The 19,054-nt window shown below is 36.9% G+C and overlaps 2 protein-coding genes and 1 long non-coding RNA gene across 7 annotated transcripts in view; 1 reads left to right on the top strand and 2 right to left on the bottom strand.

The window, feature by feature from the left end:
* Positions 1 to 9,292, bottom strand: part of dcaf1 (ddb1 and cul4 associated factor 1) — a 35,481-nt gene extending 26,189 nt beyond the window's left edge. For 4 of the 5 annotated variants that reach the window (XR_015496780.1, XR_015496781.1, XR_015496782.1 and 1 more), the window contains exons 1-5: positions 9,121 to 9,292; positions 6,645 to 6,765; positions 5,921 to 5,997; positions 5,748 to 5,821; positions 1,473 to 1,586 (exon numbers count right to left, since the gene is read on the bottom strand). Coding sequence is in view for 1 of the 5 variants with exons in the window: in NM_001442737.1 (NP_001429666.1) it covers positions 1,473 to 1,586; positions 5,748 to 5,821; positions 5,921 to 5,997; positions 6,645 to 6,760 (381 nt within the window). In the remaining 4 variants the exon portion in view is untranslated. The remainder of the gene's footprint in view (positions 1 to 1,472; positions 1,587 to 5,747; positions 5,822 to 5,920; positions 5,998 to 6,644; positions 6,766 to 9,120) is intronic. The other variant, NM_001442737.1, reaches the window with a different exon arrangement.
* mmp23ba (matrix metallopeptidase 23ba) overlaps positions 1 to 19,054 on the top strand; it is a 568,642-nt gene that overhangs the window by 460,377 nt on the left and 89,211 nt on the right. The gene's annotated exons all lie outside the window — the stretch shown is intronic.
* Positions 14,881 to 18,997, bottom strand: LOC147835841 (uncharacterized). The gene is made up of 2 exons (XR_015498647.1): positions 17,001 to 18,997; positions 14,881 to 16,406 (listed from the first exon to the last, which is right to left on the bottom strand). It is a non-coding gene; the product is annotated as an uncharacterized LOC147835841 (long non-coding RNA).

Consider the following 19,054-nt stretch of genomic DNA (forward strand, 5'->3'; position numbering starts at 1 on the left):
ACTGGGCGTTGCAGGCACGGTTATACAATGGTTCAGATCTCAGCTCTCTGACAGGTCATTCAGGGTGTCTTGGAGGGGAGAGGTGTCCAACCTACAGCATCTAAACACTGGGGTACCTCAAGGCTCTGTTCTTGGGCCACTTCTCTTCTCCATCTACACATCTCTAGGATCAGTCATCCAGAGACATGGATTCTCCTACCACTGCTATGCTGATGATACCCAGCTATACCTCTCTTTTCATCCTGATGATCCCTCAGTTCCGGCTCGCATCTCAGCCTGCCTGTCAGACATTTCACACTGGATGAAAGATCATCATCTTCAGCTGAACCTCGCGAAAATGGAAATGCTTGTAGTTTCTGCCAACCCGACTCTACACCATAACTTCTCAATCCAGATAAACTGGGCAAACATTACTGCATCCAGAATAATGAAAAGCCTTGGATTAACGATTGATGACCAACTAAACTTCTCTGACCACATCTCTAGAACTGCTCGATCGTGCAGATTCACACTCTATAACATCAGAAAGGTCCGACCCTTCCTATCTGAACATGCAGCTCAACTCCTTGTTCAAGCTCTTGTTCTCTCCAGACTGGACTATTGCAACTCTCTACTAGCCGGGCTTCCAGCTAACTCTATCAAACCTCTTCAGCTGCTTCAGAACGCAGCAGCACGAGTGGTCTTTAATGAAGCTAAAAGAGCACATGTCACTCCGCTGCTCATCCGTTTGCACTGGCTGCCAGTTGCTGCTCACATCAAATTCAAAGCTCTGATGTTTGCCTACAAAGCGACTTCTGGCTTTGCTCCTTCTTATCTGCACTCACTTCTGCAGATGTATGTGCCCTCCAGAAACTTGCGTTCTGTGAATGAACGTCGCCTCGTGGTTCCATCCCAAAGAGGGAAGAAATCACTTTCCCCAACTCTCGCGCTCAATCTGCCCAGTTGGTGGAATGAACTCCCGAACTGCATCAGAACAGCAGAGTCACTCGCTGTCTTCAAGAAACCACTAAACACTCAACTATTTAGTCTCCACTTCCCTTCCTAATCTGCAATTGCCTCTCTGACTCCTCCACTAACTACAACAAAATAAATAAATAAAATAATAATAATAATAATGACTAATGTTTTGCTTTTTACACTTTACAGACCTGAAACTCGCCTACAGCACTTGTTCATTGTTGCTCTTGGTTGTGTAAATTGCTTCCTTGTCCTCATTTGTAAGTCGCTTTGGATAAAAGCATCTGCTAAATGGCTAAATGTAAATGCAAGCCCTCTGCATGATTCTACATTAATAATAGCTTCAGTTTACTGTGAATTAAACATTTGTTGTGCATCATTCCAGTTTAAGACAGATGAATGGAAAACAGCAGCGAGTCTCAATCGATCAGCAGAAAGTCTAGTGATGTGATCTGTAAAGCTCTGTGTGCCTCTGTGTGTGAATGTATATGTGTGCGTGTGCATGCGTGTGTGACCTTCTCCTGAAAGACGACGGCCGTCTCGAGTCCCGGCATGATGTTGAGCAGGAGTCGGCAGGCTGCAGTGTTCAGCGGCACCTCACGGCTGCTCATCACATACGAGTTCACCAGCTACAACAACACAACACACACCGTAAAACAAACCGCAAGCCTGTTCTCCACACATGGATTACTCATTTAGATGGATTTGATTATTGACACAATGCAGAATAGTGTCATGATGTATATCATCACCTCAGAATTACAAGCTTATATCTGACATTTTAGTCAAAATTGAGTATTTTAACTCTGCTGTTATTTGGGGATTTCCACCTGGATTTTGCCTACCTAAATTTAAAAGCTTCCCAAATCCACATGCACAGGTGTAAATGCAAAAATTTGGTATTATTTGGTAAAAATTGGGTATTTTGTTATAAAAATATATTTTTATAAAGGTATAAAAGTTCTGTGTGGTCTAGCATGCTGTAATTAATGTTGGTGGTTCCTGCACATGTCTGTAATCATAGGAAAAAAGAAAAATGTCTCCACTATAATCTATGCAGAAGTTATTGCATTCCAACTGATGAGAGGTGCTGTACAAGCCACAGGGAGCGATCATTGCTTTCATATTTCACTATTCTTTAGTTTGATCAAACATAATTCACTGTGTTTGGAGCACGTAAGACATATAAAAGCATTACTGATGCACATCAGCTCAAAAACAGAGGAGAATGGCCCTGAAGCGCACAGCATAAGGTAAAAGATGACAGCTGTCTGTGCTATCTGGGGCTGCCTATTGATCCTAAATGTATTGTTTTCATTTATTGATCATTTGCTCCGTGAGCTGCCGGAGCTAGCACAGATAGCCAAACAAGCTACATCATCTTTTACCTTAGGTTGTCCTCTGCAAAATGAGTCCATTTTCAGCGTTTTCTGAGGAAGTGTGCGTCAGTAAATCCCTGCTGTGTCTTGTAAGTGCCAAACGCAACAAATTAGGGTCATAATATTCCAAAATTCTCGAATATATGATAGCTTCGACCTATCCAGATGTATTACATATCTCAGCTTTACGCTGATGTATCGCGAGCCTTGATCAGCCAATCAGTGACTGAGATATTGCATGACAAACAGGAAGAGGGGTTTCCAAAACAGAATGTGTAAAAGTCACAGATCAGAAGCAAAAAAATTTGTGATTTCCCACCCTTCGGTTGAACTAACATAATTAATGCATATTACATAATAAAAACAAAATTCTTTTTTCTAGTGTCTCCTGGCAAATGCTGGTAACAATTAAAGCAATCTGCAGTTTGATGGAGCATACAGGGCCTGAGTTATACACTTTCTAAATCAGGCTTTAGAACAAAAAAAAATTAAAAGCGGTTTGTGTTGAGGTGGTTCATCATAGGACAGACAACATATATAATAATATTTATCACTTTCAGCAGTTCTTTTTGTAATTTCAAAGGGTTTTCTGTAAAATGACATTGAGATATTGCACTAATTATACTGTTTGAGGCTATGGGGAGACTTCAAAAATAGGTAAGCGGAAATAAAAATAAAAAAATGGCATTTTTCCTCCTTGCAGTTGGAATTATTCTCACATAAATTATTATAAAGAAAAAAAATGTGTTTGCTGACACCTGCTGGAAAGAAATAAAATTGTTTCCAGGGTGCTAGAACTCTTCAATAGTGAGTTGCACATTTCCAAACTTCAGTTTATTAAAAAAAAAAGCACCTTTTTTTGTGTGTTTATTATAACACAGACAATATATACAACAATTGTTTTCAATTTCAACTCTATTTTATGAAATTTCAAAGGGTTTCCTTTTAAATGATACCAAACTTTTGTATTTACACCACTGCATGTGGGTATGGGAAGCTTTTTAATTCGGAAGGCCAAATTCAGGCGGAATTACCCCAAATAGCCCCAGAGCTTAACTGGTTAAGCTGTTTACATTTTAAAGGGTCACGAAACACCAAAACACATTTTTTGAGCTGTTGACAGTGGTATATGTGTCCCACACTGCTAAAAACACTATCAGGACACCTATATTTCACTAAAAAGTGTAAATTGTTTGTTTTTGTGTTATTTCAAGCAAATTGGTACTTCCGGTTTGAAACTAATTTTTGAAGCTGCGTCACGGTCATGAGATAATAGCGTGTATTCCAGCGTGCAGACTGGGCGTCTGTGCCAGAGTGTGTCTTATTACGTCTTACAGTGTGATGCATTAATGCATGAGTAAAGCTTGGTTCAAACCAATCAGCGCGCTCTATTGTGCAACTTCATTAATATTCATTACTGTCACAGTGTTTAGACGACAGAGACGCCACGTTGTGTTGGCAAAACAAGCGTGAAGTGTTGCTTTTATAGTTTGCTGCAGTGAAGTTTTGTTTTCATTTTCTCTCTGTGAGAGCGCAGCTGGAGTCACGTGTGGATTAACAGTGTACGCGACGCTCGACAACAATAACTTACGTGTCTAAGGAGGATTATTGTTTACCTGAGAGCTGTTCTCATCTGCAAACGCTGAGATCCGGATTCGCTGCTCGTCTCCTCTTAATAAAGACGCGGCTCTAGTTGCTGGTGATTGTCCTGTCTCTACAGATTTGGTAAGTGAGTGACCAGTGCTCTTTGTTTATTCAGTTTGTTCGTATCGAACTAACTATTACACCGAGTGTAAACATGTTAGCACCACAACCAAACTTTAATCTCGTGTAGGGTTTTTACCGCATTTAGTGACCGAAATAACACACGCGACTTTCTGACGCTACCTGCCGTGTGCATCTAAGTTTCCGGGAAATGCAGAGGGTTTTTTTTTCTCTCATTCGTCATGCGGTATCAAACATTGCATGAAAAATACACGCTTAGAGCAGTTCCTCCAATCAAATATCTCGTTTGTCGCGAGGGACATGAATGAATTCCCTGAATGAAAGAGCCAAACTGCAGTTAAAGTCCAGCATTTAATAATTTGGCAAATAATTCGACTACAGATGTCCATGTAGGTTAAACACCATCACTTTCTACTGTGTGTGTGAAAACACCCTGCTGAAATGACGGAGTTTCATGACCCTTTAAGACTTTTTATTCACAAAAACTAATGCTGCACACACACTGTTTGCTATACGGAATGCAAAATCTTTAAAGCTCAATATCACTCAATATCATATGAAGGTGATTGTTATATACATCGGTTTATAACACATCATTTTAATTGTGCGTATTTAAATATGCTGGTAGCTATGGTGTGTGTGTGTGTGTGTGTGTGTGTTTTCCTTCGCTGTTACTATGCCAATAGTTTTCATTTGTTCAGTTTAATTAATGTAAACATCAGAAATGCTTTGGCAACACACGTGTGTCAATAGAGGTAAAGTAGGTTTTATATTGGCACATTCGTTCATTTAGCAGACTCTATATTGTTCAGCATGTTACTTTGAATATTCAATCGGAATTAGCATGCCAGCATGACTTGTAATCAACATCAACTGACTGTGAACTATGCTGTACTTTGATCGTCATTGGCTGCCAATATGATTTCCCTATTTAGAATTTGTAAAGAATACTTTTCTGACATAATAATATTAAGGAGAATGTCTAAATATCCCAATATAACACTAACTTTACCACTATCATCTAACATTGGTCATGCCATGTGTGTCAGAGAAAAACATAGACATTGCATTGATGATTATTATATTACACTCGCATACATATACATATATACACATACATATATATATATAAACACGTGGTAAAAACGCTAAATGCTAAATGTATTTTTAAACTCTTTTGACTCTAAAATTCAGCGCACCCAAATAGACACTCCCACACCATCCCACTTTTCTTCCTCTGACACTCCCCCTATACAGAGCTGGACACGCCCACTTTTCGGACTTTTTCCAAAGTAGAGGTGTGAAAACACCCTGCTGAAATGACGGAGTTTCATGACCCTTTAAGACTTTTTATTCACAAAAACTAATGCTGCACACACACTGTTTGCTATACGGAATGCAAAATCTTTAAAGCTCAATATCACAAAATCATTCAGAACGCAGAGAGAACCTTATAATTCCAAGGTGACGATACATATAAAATAATTTAATTATGTGTAAAAGTGTTCGTAAAACAATATTCTCTCCATTACTTGCACTTGGGAAATATTTTAAAAAAACTAAACGTGTATAAAATAACAATCTCCTTAAACAAACAACTCAATATATAAAATCAGCCCAAAACAAAAGTCATGATTAAGCTTTTAACAGTCATTAAATGATTTCTTTCTTTCACACTCATCTTACCGCGTTCATAAAATCATCATTCTTGAACAATATCTTCAACAGGTGTCCCAGCATGCACTCTGGGTCTGCCCGGCCTATACAGCAAAACAAAAATGAGATAATATTATTATTATTACAGCATATGAATAAGATAAATATTGTAAACAGTAATGCAATCTCAGCATCAGTATGACCTGGATGGCGATCATCAAACGGGTCAGGATCTGCCTTATGATACTCCTCCGTCTCTCTTTCAACAAGCTCTGAAATCCTGCACAGATTAGGAGAGTTATTAACATTAATGTCTTAATTTGAGCACAGAATTACTGGAGAATGAAGTCACTGAGTTCACCAATTTGGAGATGCAAAGATTTCTGTCATATTTCAGTCAAAATTGACATCCAAGTGTTTAATGCTGCGTGGAAGAAATTAAAAGTGCATCTATTATGCAGAAATGACCTTTATGCAGGGTTTGAACCCAGTCGTGTGTCCGCAGTGTGTGAATATAAGCCGCTTCTAATGGTCAACAGTAGTGAATTGTGTTTTTCTAATCAGACTTGATGCAGAAACACTGTGATTGACATTCTCCCTTTGTACGTGTCATCAGAGGGGGAAAGCCCCGCCCACTAGTGCCCATCTCTCCCTCATTAGCATAAACAGCAGCCCTGAGTGAGAAGCAGCCGTCTGTCCATTAGTCAGTGTTTGACATTTAAAATATAGAGTCAGGGAATAAAGACACACAAACTTGTACACGTACACACACACACACTTGTACACGTACACACACACGCGCACGCACGCGCACACACACACACACACACACACACACAGACACACAGAGACACACAGAGACACACACAGACACACACAGACACACACAGACACACACAGACAGACACACACACAGGTTTCTCCTACTTGGTGAGTATGTTGAGCAGCTCGCTGGACGCCCCCTGCTGCTCTCTCTCCCACTGCTCCAGCAGAGTACTGAGCTCCGCTTTAGAGTCCACACCGCCCTCACCTGCAGACGCCATCACACCTGTTCAACAACAATTCAACACTGTTAGAAATCAATCACATGAAGGTGATTGTTAAATATACGGTTTATAACACATCATTTTATTAATTGTGCGTATTTAAATATGCTGGTAGTTATGGTGTGTGTGTGTGTGTGTGTGTGTGTGTGTGTGTGTGTTTTCCTTCGCTGTTACTATGCCAATAGTTTTCATTTGTTCAGTTTAATTAATGTAAACATCAGAAATGCTTTGGCAACACACGTGTGTCAATAGAGGTAAAGTAGGTTTTATATTGGCACATTCGTTTATTTAGCAGACTCTATATTGTTTAGCATGTTACTTTGAATATTCAATCGGAATTAGCATGCCAGTATGACTTGTAAACAACATCAACTGACTGTGAACTATGCTGTACTTTGATCGTCATTGGCTGCCAATATGATTTCCCTATTTAGAATTTGTAAAGAATACTTTTCTGACATAATAATATTAAGGAGAATGTCTAAATATCCCAATATAACACTAACTTTACCACTATCATCTAACATTGGTCATGCCATGTGTGTCAGAGAAAAACATAGACATTGCATTGATGATTATTATATTACACTCGCATACATATACATATATACACATACATATATATATAAACACGTGGTAAAAACGTGTTTTTTTATGGCAATGTGGATATTAGCATGGAATATATATATACATATATACATATATATATATATATATATATATATATATATATATATATATATATATATATATATACATATATATATATATATATATATATATATATATATATATATATATACATATATATATATATATATATATATATATATATATATATATATATATATATATATATATATATATATATATATATACATATATATATATATATATATATATATATATATATATACATATACATATATATATATATATATATATACATATACATATATATATATATATATATACACACACACATATATATATATATATATATATATGTGTGTGTGTGTGTGTGTGTGTATATATATATATATATATATATATATATATATATATATATATGTGTGTGTGTGTGTGTGTGTGTGTGTGTGTGTGTGTGTGTGTATATATATATATATATATATATATATATATATATATATATATATATATATATATATATTCCATGCTAATATCCACATTGCCATAAAAAACACGTTTTTACCAAAATACAGAACCTATTTCTACGTTTTTTGTGTTATGAAGTATTTTACAGTACTTTAGAAATACTCAAAAATGCATCTGTCAATGTTTTCAAACTATTATATTTGATTTACCAAAGTCACATCAGTGGGAATTTCACATCTGTCACATCCATGACGACACTTTTTCCTCATAAATGTGAAAATATTAAATGAAATAAAACCAATCATTTTTGATTTATAAAGAAAACTTATATCTTTTTGATAAGCAATGTTTCTTTTGGGTTGTGCAGCTTAATTCACAGAATTTCGACAAAGTATGTTGTATACTGTAATCTCGCAGACATTTTTTGTCTCATCCATAACACATGTTCATTTTCCTCATTTAAGTACAAAACATGTTTACAGATTGGTATTTTTCTGGTCCTTTACCTCTGTGGTCAGTTGTTCTGTAAAATATTAACAAACATTTCAATATAATGTTAACATTTACTTTCTATGTGAATTTATGTTTTGAGTGTTTACTGCAAATGTCACATCCATAATGCTGGAACTGCTCATTTATTCAAATTATTCTTAAATATTGATTGTTGAATGTACAGTTATTCTGATTTATTATTATTTTCTTTCATTGCTTTTATTTTTATTACTTTAATGTTTGCTAATACTACTATTAACACTGTTTACTGTGTTTTTATTATGTAATAATATGTTTATTATACAAGTAAACATCAAAAACGCTTTGGCAAAACATTTATAACATTTGCCACGCCAATAACGCAACTATTGAACTGAATTATTGAAACAGACAGACACAAACACACCAATAAATAAAACACACAATCACTTCACACACATTCAAGCAGCTGCGGGCGTTTTATAATATGTGTGTGTTTATAACCACATACACACAGAAAGAGACACACAAACACACACATAGAGATAGAGAGAGAATCATAGACACACAGACACACACACACAGCGCTAAACAAAACACACAATCACGTCACACACATTTAAACAGCGTTGTGTACTATGTGTGTGCGTTTGATAGTATATAGAACACACACACAGCCAGCCTGGGTGACACAAACACACACACACAGTCCCCCAGCATGTGTGTAGTGTTTACAGTGTTGTGTGGTGAAGTGTGTGTTAGAGGCTCACCTTCAGCGAACACACACACTCACATACACACTCTCCCGGTCGCGGGTAAACACCGGCTGTAGCTCTACCGGCCGTCACGGGCGCGTCGCGAGCGCCGGAACCGAACGCGCAGAGCCGCTGCTGTCACTCGCGCGCGTGTGTGTCTGCCTTTAGCAATGTGCTGCAACTTTCTGATGGCGAGCTCTGAACGCGTCATAACACTGCGACGCGACGGCGACAGCGCGTCTGTGACGTCTGACGCACGTTCCCGCCCTTCCCCTAAAACCGTTGATCGGTTGTTGCTAGAAGGGATACAGCAGCAGCGTATATTAATAACATCTACCCACATCCCAAACCCTCACGGTAATGTAAAAACAGCACTTATACCCAATATTATTCATATAATTTGTTAAATTACAAACTAAAATAGTATTTTATTAACCCTACCCCGTAATGTAAAACAGTATTATACCGAGTATTAGTCTGCCTATTTATTAAAATTACTCGTTTAATTATATATTGTCTAACTACACGACCACAACCCCAGACCCAACCATCACAGTAAAACAATGTAAAAACTGTAAATTTACCGAGTATTATTTATATTATTTACTAAATTACACACTATATTGTATTTTATAAATGTCTAGCCCCTCCCCAACCCTTACATTCTTATAAATCAGTAATTATACCAAGTATTATTCAAGCTGCTCTATTGGATTGAGCTCTGGTGACTGTGGAGGCCATTTGAGTGCAGTGAACTCATTGTCATGTTCAAGAAACCAGTCTGAGATGATTAAATACATATAAATAATATACATTTGTTTTTAATTATAGGGTATACATACATATAATGCATAATTACCAAAACAAATATTATCTTAATAGATTTTTAAGTGCTCCAGCTGATGAAGGCTGTCTTAAAGGTCCTCCACTGTCCACAAGAGGGCGCCATCAGCACACTCATCCTGGACTACACTTCCCATGAGTCCCTCACGCAAATCTGATCACTCATACACCTTTTTACACTCTTAGAAATATATATATATATATATATATATATATATATATATATATATATATATATATATTTTTTTTTTTTTTTTTTTTTTAAACAGCATAGTTGTTAAGACACTAATACGTACACTTTAAACTCTTTGTGAACTAAAAGTTGCTGCAGACTTTTATTTCAGTTTGATGACGCTTTAAACTGAAACAGAATATGGAGTAGGAGGCGGGGCTTTATTTTTTTTAAGTTTGAATAATTTAAATAATTTTTGAGAAGTTTGAATCAGCTGCTTGCATGTTTCTTGCTAGGGGGTTGCTAAGATGTTGCTAGGCAGTTGCAAGGGTGTTCTGAGGGGTTGCTAAGGCATTGCTATGGTGTTCTAGGTTGTTGCTAATGGGTTTTGAGAGTGTTCTGGGTAACTACAAGCCGGTTGCTAAGGCATTGCGAGATTGTTTGGAGTGGTTGCTAAGGCGTTGCTAGATGGTTGCTGAGGTGTTCTGAGGCAGTTGGTAGGTGATTGCTAAGGCATTGCTATGGTGTTCTAGGTGGTTGCTAAGGTGTTGCTAGGGTGTTCTGAGTGGTTGCTGAGGTGTTGCTAGGCATTTGTTAGGGTGTTCTGAGTGGTTTCTAGGCGGTTGCTAGGGTGTTTTGAGTGATTGCTAAGATGTTGCTAGGGTGTCCTGAGTGATTGCTAGGGCTTTCCTTGGGTGTTTTGAGTGGATGCTAGGCAGTTGCTAAGGTGTTGCTTTGCAGTTGCTAGGGTGTTCGGAATGGTTGTTAAGGCATTGCTATGGTTTTCTAGCTGGTTGCTAAGGTGTTGCTATGTGGTTGCTAAGTTGTTCTGAATGGTTGCTAAGCAGTTGCTATGGTGTTCTTGGTGGTTGCTAAGGTGTTGCTAGGCGTTTGTTTGGGTGTTCTGAGTGGTTTCTAGGCAGTTCCTAGGTGTTTGTTAGGGTGTTCTAAGTGGTTTATAGGCGGTTGCTAAGGTGTGGTTGCTAAGATGTTGCAAGGGTGTTCTGAGTGACTACTAGGCAGTTGCTAGAGCATTGCTATAGTGATTTGAGTGGATGCTAGGCAGTTGCTAAGGTGTTGCTAATAGGTTGCCAGGGTGTTCTGAGTGGTTGCTAAGATGTTGCAAGGGTGTTCTGAGTGACTACTAGGCAGTTGCTAGAGCATTGCTATAGTGATTTGAGTGGATGCTAGGCAGTTGCTAAGGTGTTGCTAATAGGTTGCCAGGGTGTTCTGAGTGGTTGCTAAGATGTTGCAAGGGTGTTCTGAGTGACTACTAGGCAGTTGCTAGAGCATTGCTATAGTGATTTGAGTGGATGCTAGGCAGTTGCTAAGGTGTTGCTAATAGGTTGCCAGGGTGTTCTGAGTGGTCGCTAAGGTGTTGCTAGGGTGTTCTATGTGTTTGCTAAGGGGTTGCTAGGGAGTTCTAAGTGACTGCTAGTTGGTTTGCTAAGACATTGATAGTGTTCTGAGTGGTTGCTAGGGTGTTCTAATGTGTTTGCTAAGGCGTTGCTAGGCAGTGGCTAGGGTGTTCTGGGTGGTTGCTAGGAAGCTGCTAAGGTGTTCTGAGTGGTTGCTAGGCATTTGTTAGGTAGTTGAGTGGTTTTTAAATGTTGCTAGGGTGTTTTAAGTGGTTGCTAAGATGTTGCTAGTGTGTTCTGAGTGATTTCTAAGCGGTTGCTAGGGAGTTGCTAGGGTTTTGTAAGTGGTTACTAGGCAGTGGCTAAGGCATTGCTAGAGTGTTCTGATTGGTTGCTAAGGCATTGCTAGAGTGTTCTAAGTGGTTGCTAAGGCATTGCTAGGCGGTTGCTAAGGTGTTGGTTACTAAAGCGTTGCTCAAATGTTCTGAGTGGTTGCTAAGGCATTGCTAGGCGGTTGCTAAGGTGTTGGTTACTAAAGCATTGCTAGGTGTTCTAGGCGGTTGCTAAGGCATTGCTAGGTAGTTGCTATGGTGTTGTTAGGCGGTTGTTGAGGTGATGCTAGAATATTAAAGATGGTTAAGATGTTGATAGGCGGATGCTAAGGTTTTTTGAGTGGTTGCTAGGCAGCTGCTAGTAGCTTGCAGCAACTAATGGTTTAAGGGGTGTGGCTAAGCATATTTCACCCAGAGACATGAGAAAGCGACTGCCATTGGCTAGAATTAAATGATAGATTACCAAATCAAACGTTTTTCACTCACACAATAACAACGTCTATGTTGTCACAGAAATATCTTGCACATTGTAATGGAGACGTGGCGGTGTTGGGTTTATAAACCTGCACTTTCCAACCAGTTTTACAAAGTATTTTCAGGACTACAAATGCTGTTAGTGTAAATAAAGAAGCAGACGTGTGACTTTCTTGTTTTTATAGTTGAAATCAGGCCAAGTCACTCTGAACACTCATTGTTGATTTGATTTATTGGTGAGATCTTTAGAGTCCCGCCACTGCAGCTCTCTCGCTCTCTCTCTCTCTCTCAAAAAGAAAAGAAAAGAACCCATACATCTGCTTATAAAACGGTTCAATATTTACTGCAAAACATTTTTACAGAGTAAAACTTGAAAAAAGGTGACAAAAACAACAAAATAAATACAGGAGATGGACAGTAAGGCCAACAGCAGAACTCCACACACTCAACTGCACACACATTTTTTGCTTAAATAATCGGACATACAGATTCCTTAAAGTAAAACCCAGCAGAGTCGCTCATTAGCATGTTTTTCTCCTTACCTGCTAACAACTCACACTCCTCAACCATTCAGCACAGCACAAATGATGACACTACTGGACAAACACACACCTCTAGATGAATTCTGACGGCAACAACACACATTCAGCGGCTGCATTTCTCCATTCTTTTGCAAATTTAATTAATTCATTAATTAGCCTTCACTTTTCGGTCTGTTTTAATACTAGCAGGTTTCCTAATTACACAATAATTCGATTTTTTTTGGTCATTTACATTATTTGTCGCAAACTAAGATACTTTGATATATTATAATTAACGAAAATATGAAGTCGATGAGCATGTACAACAGGGTATACTGTGAGCTGTTAGCAGATAAGCGCAATAAAACTAGACGACACACTGTCCTTCTACTCTAAAAACTGATATATCTCATAGTAAACCATTAGAAAAGCAACACCAACAACAAAAAAAAACTACACAAATTTTAAATTTCAACATATTATGAAACATAATTAGTCCTGTCGTAACAAGGACTGGTAAGTTAAACCAAAATATTACAAAGGCTTCATACGGACATGATGCTCTTGTATGTATCTATATATTTATATATATTTATTTATTTATTAATATATATTTGTGTGTGCTATTTCGCACACGTTGACAAATTTTGGCACTAATACCGCCATTGTATTTCTGACGCGCTGCGAAACTGTGCAGTGGCTGGCGTACAGCGAGACATTCAGATTTTCGTTGGCCGTCCCGAACGCGGGAGCTATAAAACGAGCCCGTCACAGAATGACGAATACATTAACAATAAATGCACACAGTAAAGCCCTTCTGAAAACGAAAACACTTATGGACTAATACACTACACGAAGAGGAGGAGCTGATACGTCAACGCTATCTCACGGAAATTCGTAACTTTTTCATTTAGTTGCTAATTTGTATTTAATTGTTAAATTTTAGTACAATTTTCTAATTAGCCACACGTTTTTAAAAAAAATCATATGTTTAAACATTTGTACGAATTTAAGTGCGATTTTCTCGTTAGCAAGTGGGGGTGGGGTTAGGGGTGTGGCTTTTGGGGCACACTTTTTTTTTAAACTTGTATGTTTTTACCGTAAAGAAACATACAAATTAACCACTTTCCTGACGAATGCATAAAGTACACAAATAGTTACGTTTCCTCGTGAGATCAGGTTGGATACTTTTTAAGTCATATCAGGAACAGGGAATATTTCGGATATTTGAGCTAAAATATGGCTCCTGCCCAAACGCAACCTTCTAAACGCAATATTTCCCATCCTATTAGTAGGCGAAATACAATAACTATTGCAGAAGTAGTTCTCCCAGAAAACGCAGTTGTGTTATTTACTCACCCTTTTATTTCTCATGTTTTATTATTATATTTTATCTATTGTTCTTGTTGTTTTTGTGAAAACGTTTAAAAGAGACAGTTCACCCAAAATCTTAAATTACGCACTATTTAATCTCCTTTAGGTGGTTATATACCTTAACAAGTTTCTTTATTCTGTTGATGAACATTTTTAACATTGATTCCTTGGTAAAAAAAAAAAACCTAATGAAGTCAATGGTTACAAGTTTTAAGCGTTCGAAAATAGTGATGGGTCATATTTTAACGATTCGTTAATTTTGAACTCGAACTCGGGAAGGATGAATCATCTCAGGGAGTGATTCGTTTATTATCGCATGCACACTAGGCGCAGGAGGACAAAATTGGTTAATTTTTTGAGTCTTGTCAGGTTTGAGTCGTATGTTCATCACGCAAAAGGCAGAAGCCAATCATATGCAGTCAGAGCTGGAAAAAGATTTGATTTGCTTATTTGTCGAGTCCTCAGTTTGAGTCAAAAAAAGATTAAATCAAAAGTTTCAAATCTCCCATCACTCATGGACAAATACACCACACGAGGAGGAGCTGATACGTCAACGCTATCTTACGGAAATGCGTAACTTTTTTCATTTAGTTGCTAATTCGTAGTTAATTGTATGACTTTAAGCATGATTTTTTTATGATTCTCATAGTCCAGTGGAGGTGGGGTTAGGGGTGTGGTTTGGGGGCACACATTTTTTTAAAAAATTTGAACATTCTTTATACTAATTAAATTGTATGACTACGTAGAAATTAGCCACTTTTTTGATAAATAGGTAAACTACAGTAGTTATGTTTCCTTTTGAGATAGGACCCTTCTAACTTGTTTGAGTGAAATACACCTGACCAAACACAGCACACATTTTTTAAAAAAAGTGAATGTTTTTCATACGAAATAAATTGTACGAATTCATAGAAATTAGCAGCTTTTCTGACGAATGCATGAAATAGTTACGTTTCCTTGTGAGCTCAGGCTGTACGCTTCTAATTCATGTCGGGTATGAGGAATATCTTGAATATTTGAGCTAAAATCCACCTCCTGACCAAACGCAACATTCTAACGCAATATTTTACATCATATTAGTTGCGAAAAATACAATAACAACTGCAGAAATAGTCTCCTAGAAAATGCAGTTGTGAATTTTCAGACTCGAAGGTTGGTAAAATGATTCAAACTTCCTGTAACTCATGGACGAATACACGACACAAGGAGGAGGAGCTAATACATCAACAATATCTCACAGAAATTCGTAACTTATTCATTTAATTGCTAACTCATTAAACTGTACGAATTTTAGTACAATTTTCTCATTGGCCAATGGGGGTGGGGTTAGGGGTGGGGTTTGGAGGAACGCATTTTTAAAAGAAGTCAATGTTTTTTACACGAAATAAATTGTACGAATTCGTAGAAATAAGCAGCTTTTCTGACGAATGCATAAAATAGTTACGTTTCCTCGTGAGCTCAGGCTGTACGCTTCTAATTCATGTCGGGTATGAGGAATATTTTGGATATTTGAGCTAAAATCCACCTCCTGACCGTGAGTAACCTTCTAACGCAATATTTTACATTATATTAGTTGCGAAAAATACAATAACGACTGCAGAAATAGTCTCCTAGAAAATGCAGTAGTGAATTTTCAGACTCGAAGGTTGGTAAAATGATCCAATCACTACTTTTCTGCTCAACAGAAGGAAGAAACTCAATAACAGTAAATGCAGAGTTTCCATTTTTGGGTGAACGATCCCTTTAAGTGTTCATTAGCGTAAAACAGCGTAATAAAGCACTCGTTTCCACGATTCTCCCTCAGAGATGGTCTGTTGAGTCAGGGTGAGGAAATAGAGACTCTGGTTATTCTCAGTCTGTCTTGTTTTCTTCTAAATCTAGCATGTGTAATCTCTGGAAGAGCTCCTGGATATGTTCAAAACAAGCAATCGATCAATCGATCAGTCAATCCCAGAACAGATCTAGGCAAAGCACTACTGCGAGGGGGGCGGGGAGATGAGGATAACACACACACACACACACACACACACACACACACACACACACACACACACACACACACACACACACATCTTCTTCATCAGACGGACATCATGCAGTGCCTGTGGAGGCCTTCTGTAAAGTTTACAGAGTTTACACTGAGAGACTTCACTTGAAGCAGGTGTTTAGAAGACGGTTATGTTATTATGATGTATATTCACAGTGATTTTATGCATGCTTATAACAACTGTTATTAAAGCTGCACCTACAGTACACTAATCCGGATACATTTTGGTCTACAAACGCTCCATGTCCACACTACGGTTTTCAATTCTCTCCGTCATCCACACTAAGAGGACTGGAAAGGCTTTAGCTGATGTACTGTACTAGTGTCTTTCGCTCAGCAATGTCATGTTTAAGACAACTGTCATAAATCTGTCATAAACATGATTGTCATGAGGACATTAGAAGTGTTTTATAGTCACTTTTTAGTGGAACAAACTGAATTTGTCATTAAAATCGCTCAGTAAAGCGTCGACAATCTGTCAAGTAGTTTCATAACAGGATCATTAATATTAAATGACATTTTCATGATTTAATTCTGCTTGTCCCACCATAGTCGAGGTCTAGAAATATATTAATGATGCTGTTGCTGTTGTTTTGCTGTCTTGGTAACGTCAAGTTGACAAGAACAAAAACAGGTTGTGATGTATTTATGTCAAGTTGTCATAACAAACGATGGCATCTTTGCATTTAAAATGACAAAACTGACACCAATAACAGTTGTTATAAGCATGCATAAAATCTCATTCACATCTGAACGTCATGTCATGTTTATAACGGTGTCATAACAGTCTAATAAACACACTCCTCAATTAAAGTACGCCAACATTTCTGGATTAAAAACACATTCTGTGACGTTTACACACTGCAAACAAAGCTTTTCCTAAGAGTTTCTAGTCCAAATATCTTAAAACTTTTAAATCAAGAAGCATTTTCAGGACAAGCACTAAATATTGTGTTGATTTAGAAATAATGAGTCAAAATGAGGAGAGCTTTTCCTTAAAACAAGCAAAATAATGACTTTAAAATGACTATTTACGTGGAAAAACTCATTTAATTTTGACTCGCTGCTTCTGAAAGCAACACAATATTGCTCACCTGCCTAATAAACGCTTCTTAATTTACAAATATTCAGATATTTAGACTAGAAACAGGACCCTAAGGAGCATTTTTGCAGTGTATTCTCACACACACAGCTTCTCACACATGGGTAGAAAGCAGAGTTCGTCCGCACGTATAACACTACAATGGTAACTGCGACACACACACACGATATATGACGTCGATTAAATGCTCTCCAGCATGCAGTGTGTACTGTATATCTGTAGCTTGTGTTGTTGGTATTATTATATGTGTTGTACGGCACAGGCATACGGTACAGGCATCTGTACAACAACACCCCAGAATAGTAGCGCCACCATCAGGATGAGCCTCAGACATCTGGCTTATAGTGTTATCTCCATATATGCTCATATTTCACCCCAAAATCAAGTTAAAACGCTCGTCTTATGAAGGGTTTTGGGCTCGTTTCTAGTCTAAATATCTCAAAATTCTTGCATTTATTAGATGAGCACAACATATTGATTTATTTTCAGACATTAAGAGTCAAAATGAAGAGAGTTTTGGATTAAAGCAAGCAAAATGATGTGTCAATGGGGTGAGTGAAATAATGTTATGTCTAAAGGATGTATAATATTAATTTATTCACCCCTTTGGCAGATTATTTTGCTTGTTTTAATCAAAAACTCACTTCATTTTGACTCTTCATGTCTGAAAATAAATGCTCATCTAATAAATGCTGCTTAATGTAAGAGCTTTTAGATATTTGCACCAAACTCCTGTAATAGAAGTTGTTGCATTTGAGTATTTCCTAACATAAACAATGAACAATACATTTATTACAGTATTTATTCATGTTTAGTCAATGTAAATCTTGTTAGCATGAGTTTAGACTTTAATTATGCCTTAGTAAATGATGCATTCTGATTATTAATAAATGCTATTGTTCATAATTAGTTCATGTTGGTATGTATATTAACTAGTGAAACGTTGTTTTAAATTGTGACTGTAAAAACGCACTCAAGAAGTGTGTTGTTAGACTTATATTACTGTAAAAACTGCGGTGGTTTAGTCGATGATTCTATACAGATGCATAAATATTTAGTATAAACGCTTGAATAAATATAGATGTTATTATATGCATTGAAGACCGTGAGAACGTTATCAAATAAAACAATGCTAAACATATTTTGCACCACATTGAGTTGAATAATATTGACTTTAATATGAAATTACTCATGTGAAATATTAATTATTTTTGTAATATCTCCCAAGTGCTGTTTAAAGGACACATATTTAAACAATAAGTTTAATAGCTAACCTCTAATAAATAATTGAGGTGGTCTTTGGCATGATGACGGCACATTATATTTCACTAGTTACTCATTGTAAGATACTAGCATTCAGCTTAAAGTGCAAATAATAATTGAAAATAAAGTGCTAATGTTGATAATATTGATTCTTTTACTAATTATTTTGTTAATTGCGGCCAAACTGAAAGACTTTCTATATAATAGGAAATAATGTGAGAAATGTCAGAGCTTATGACTAATAATATTGATCGTACTGAATGTTGATTAAAAATAATAATGATTTATTTAATTCCTGACTAAAATGAAATTTAAAAATAAACATAAGACAGGAAATACTGTGAAAATGTCCTTGATAATATTAAATATTTATATTAAAATAATAAGATAATTCCTAAAAAAACTAAAAAGGGAAACAGTCAAAAACATCCTGAATTATAATGTTGATAATCTTGAATATTAA

This window comes from Danio rerio, chromosome 8 (assembly GCF_052040795.2).
Source record: "Danio rerio strain M-AB ecotype USA chromosome 8, GRCz13ab, whole genome shotgun sequence".
Classification (NCBI taxonomy): domain Eukaryota; kingdom Metazoa; phylum Chordata; class Actinopteri; order Cypriniformes; family Danionidae; genus Danio; species Danio rerio.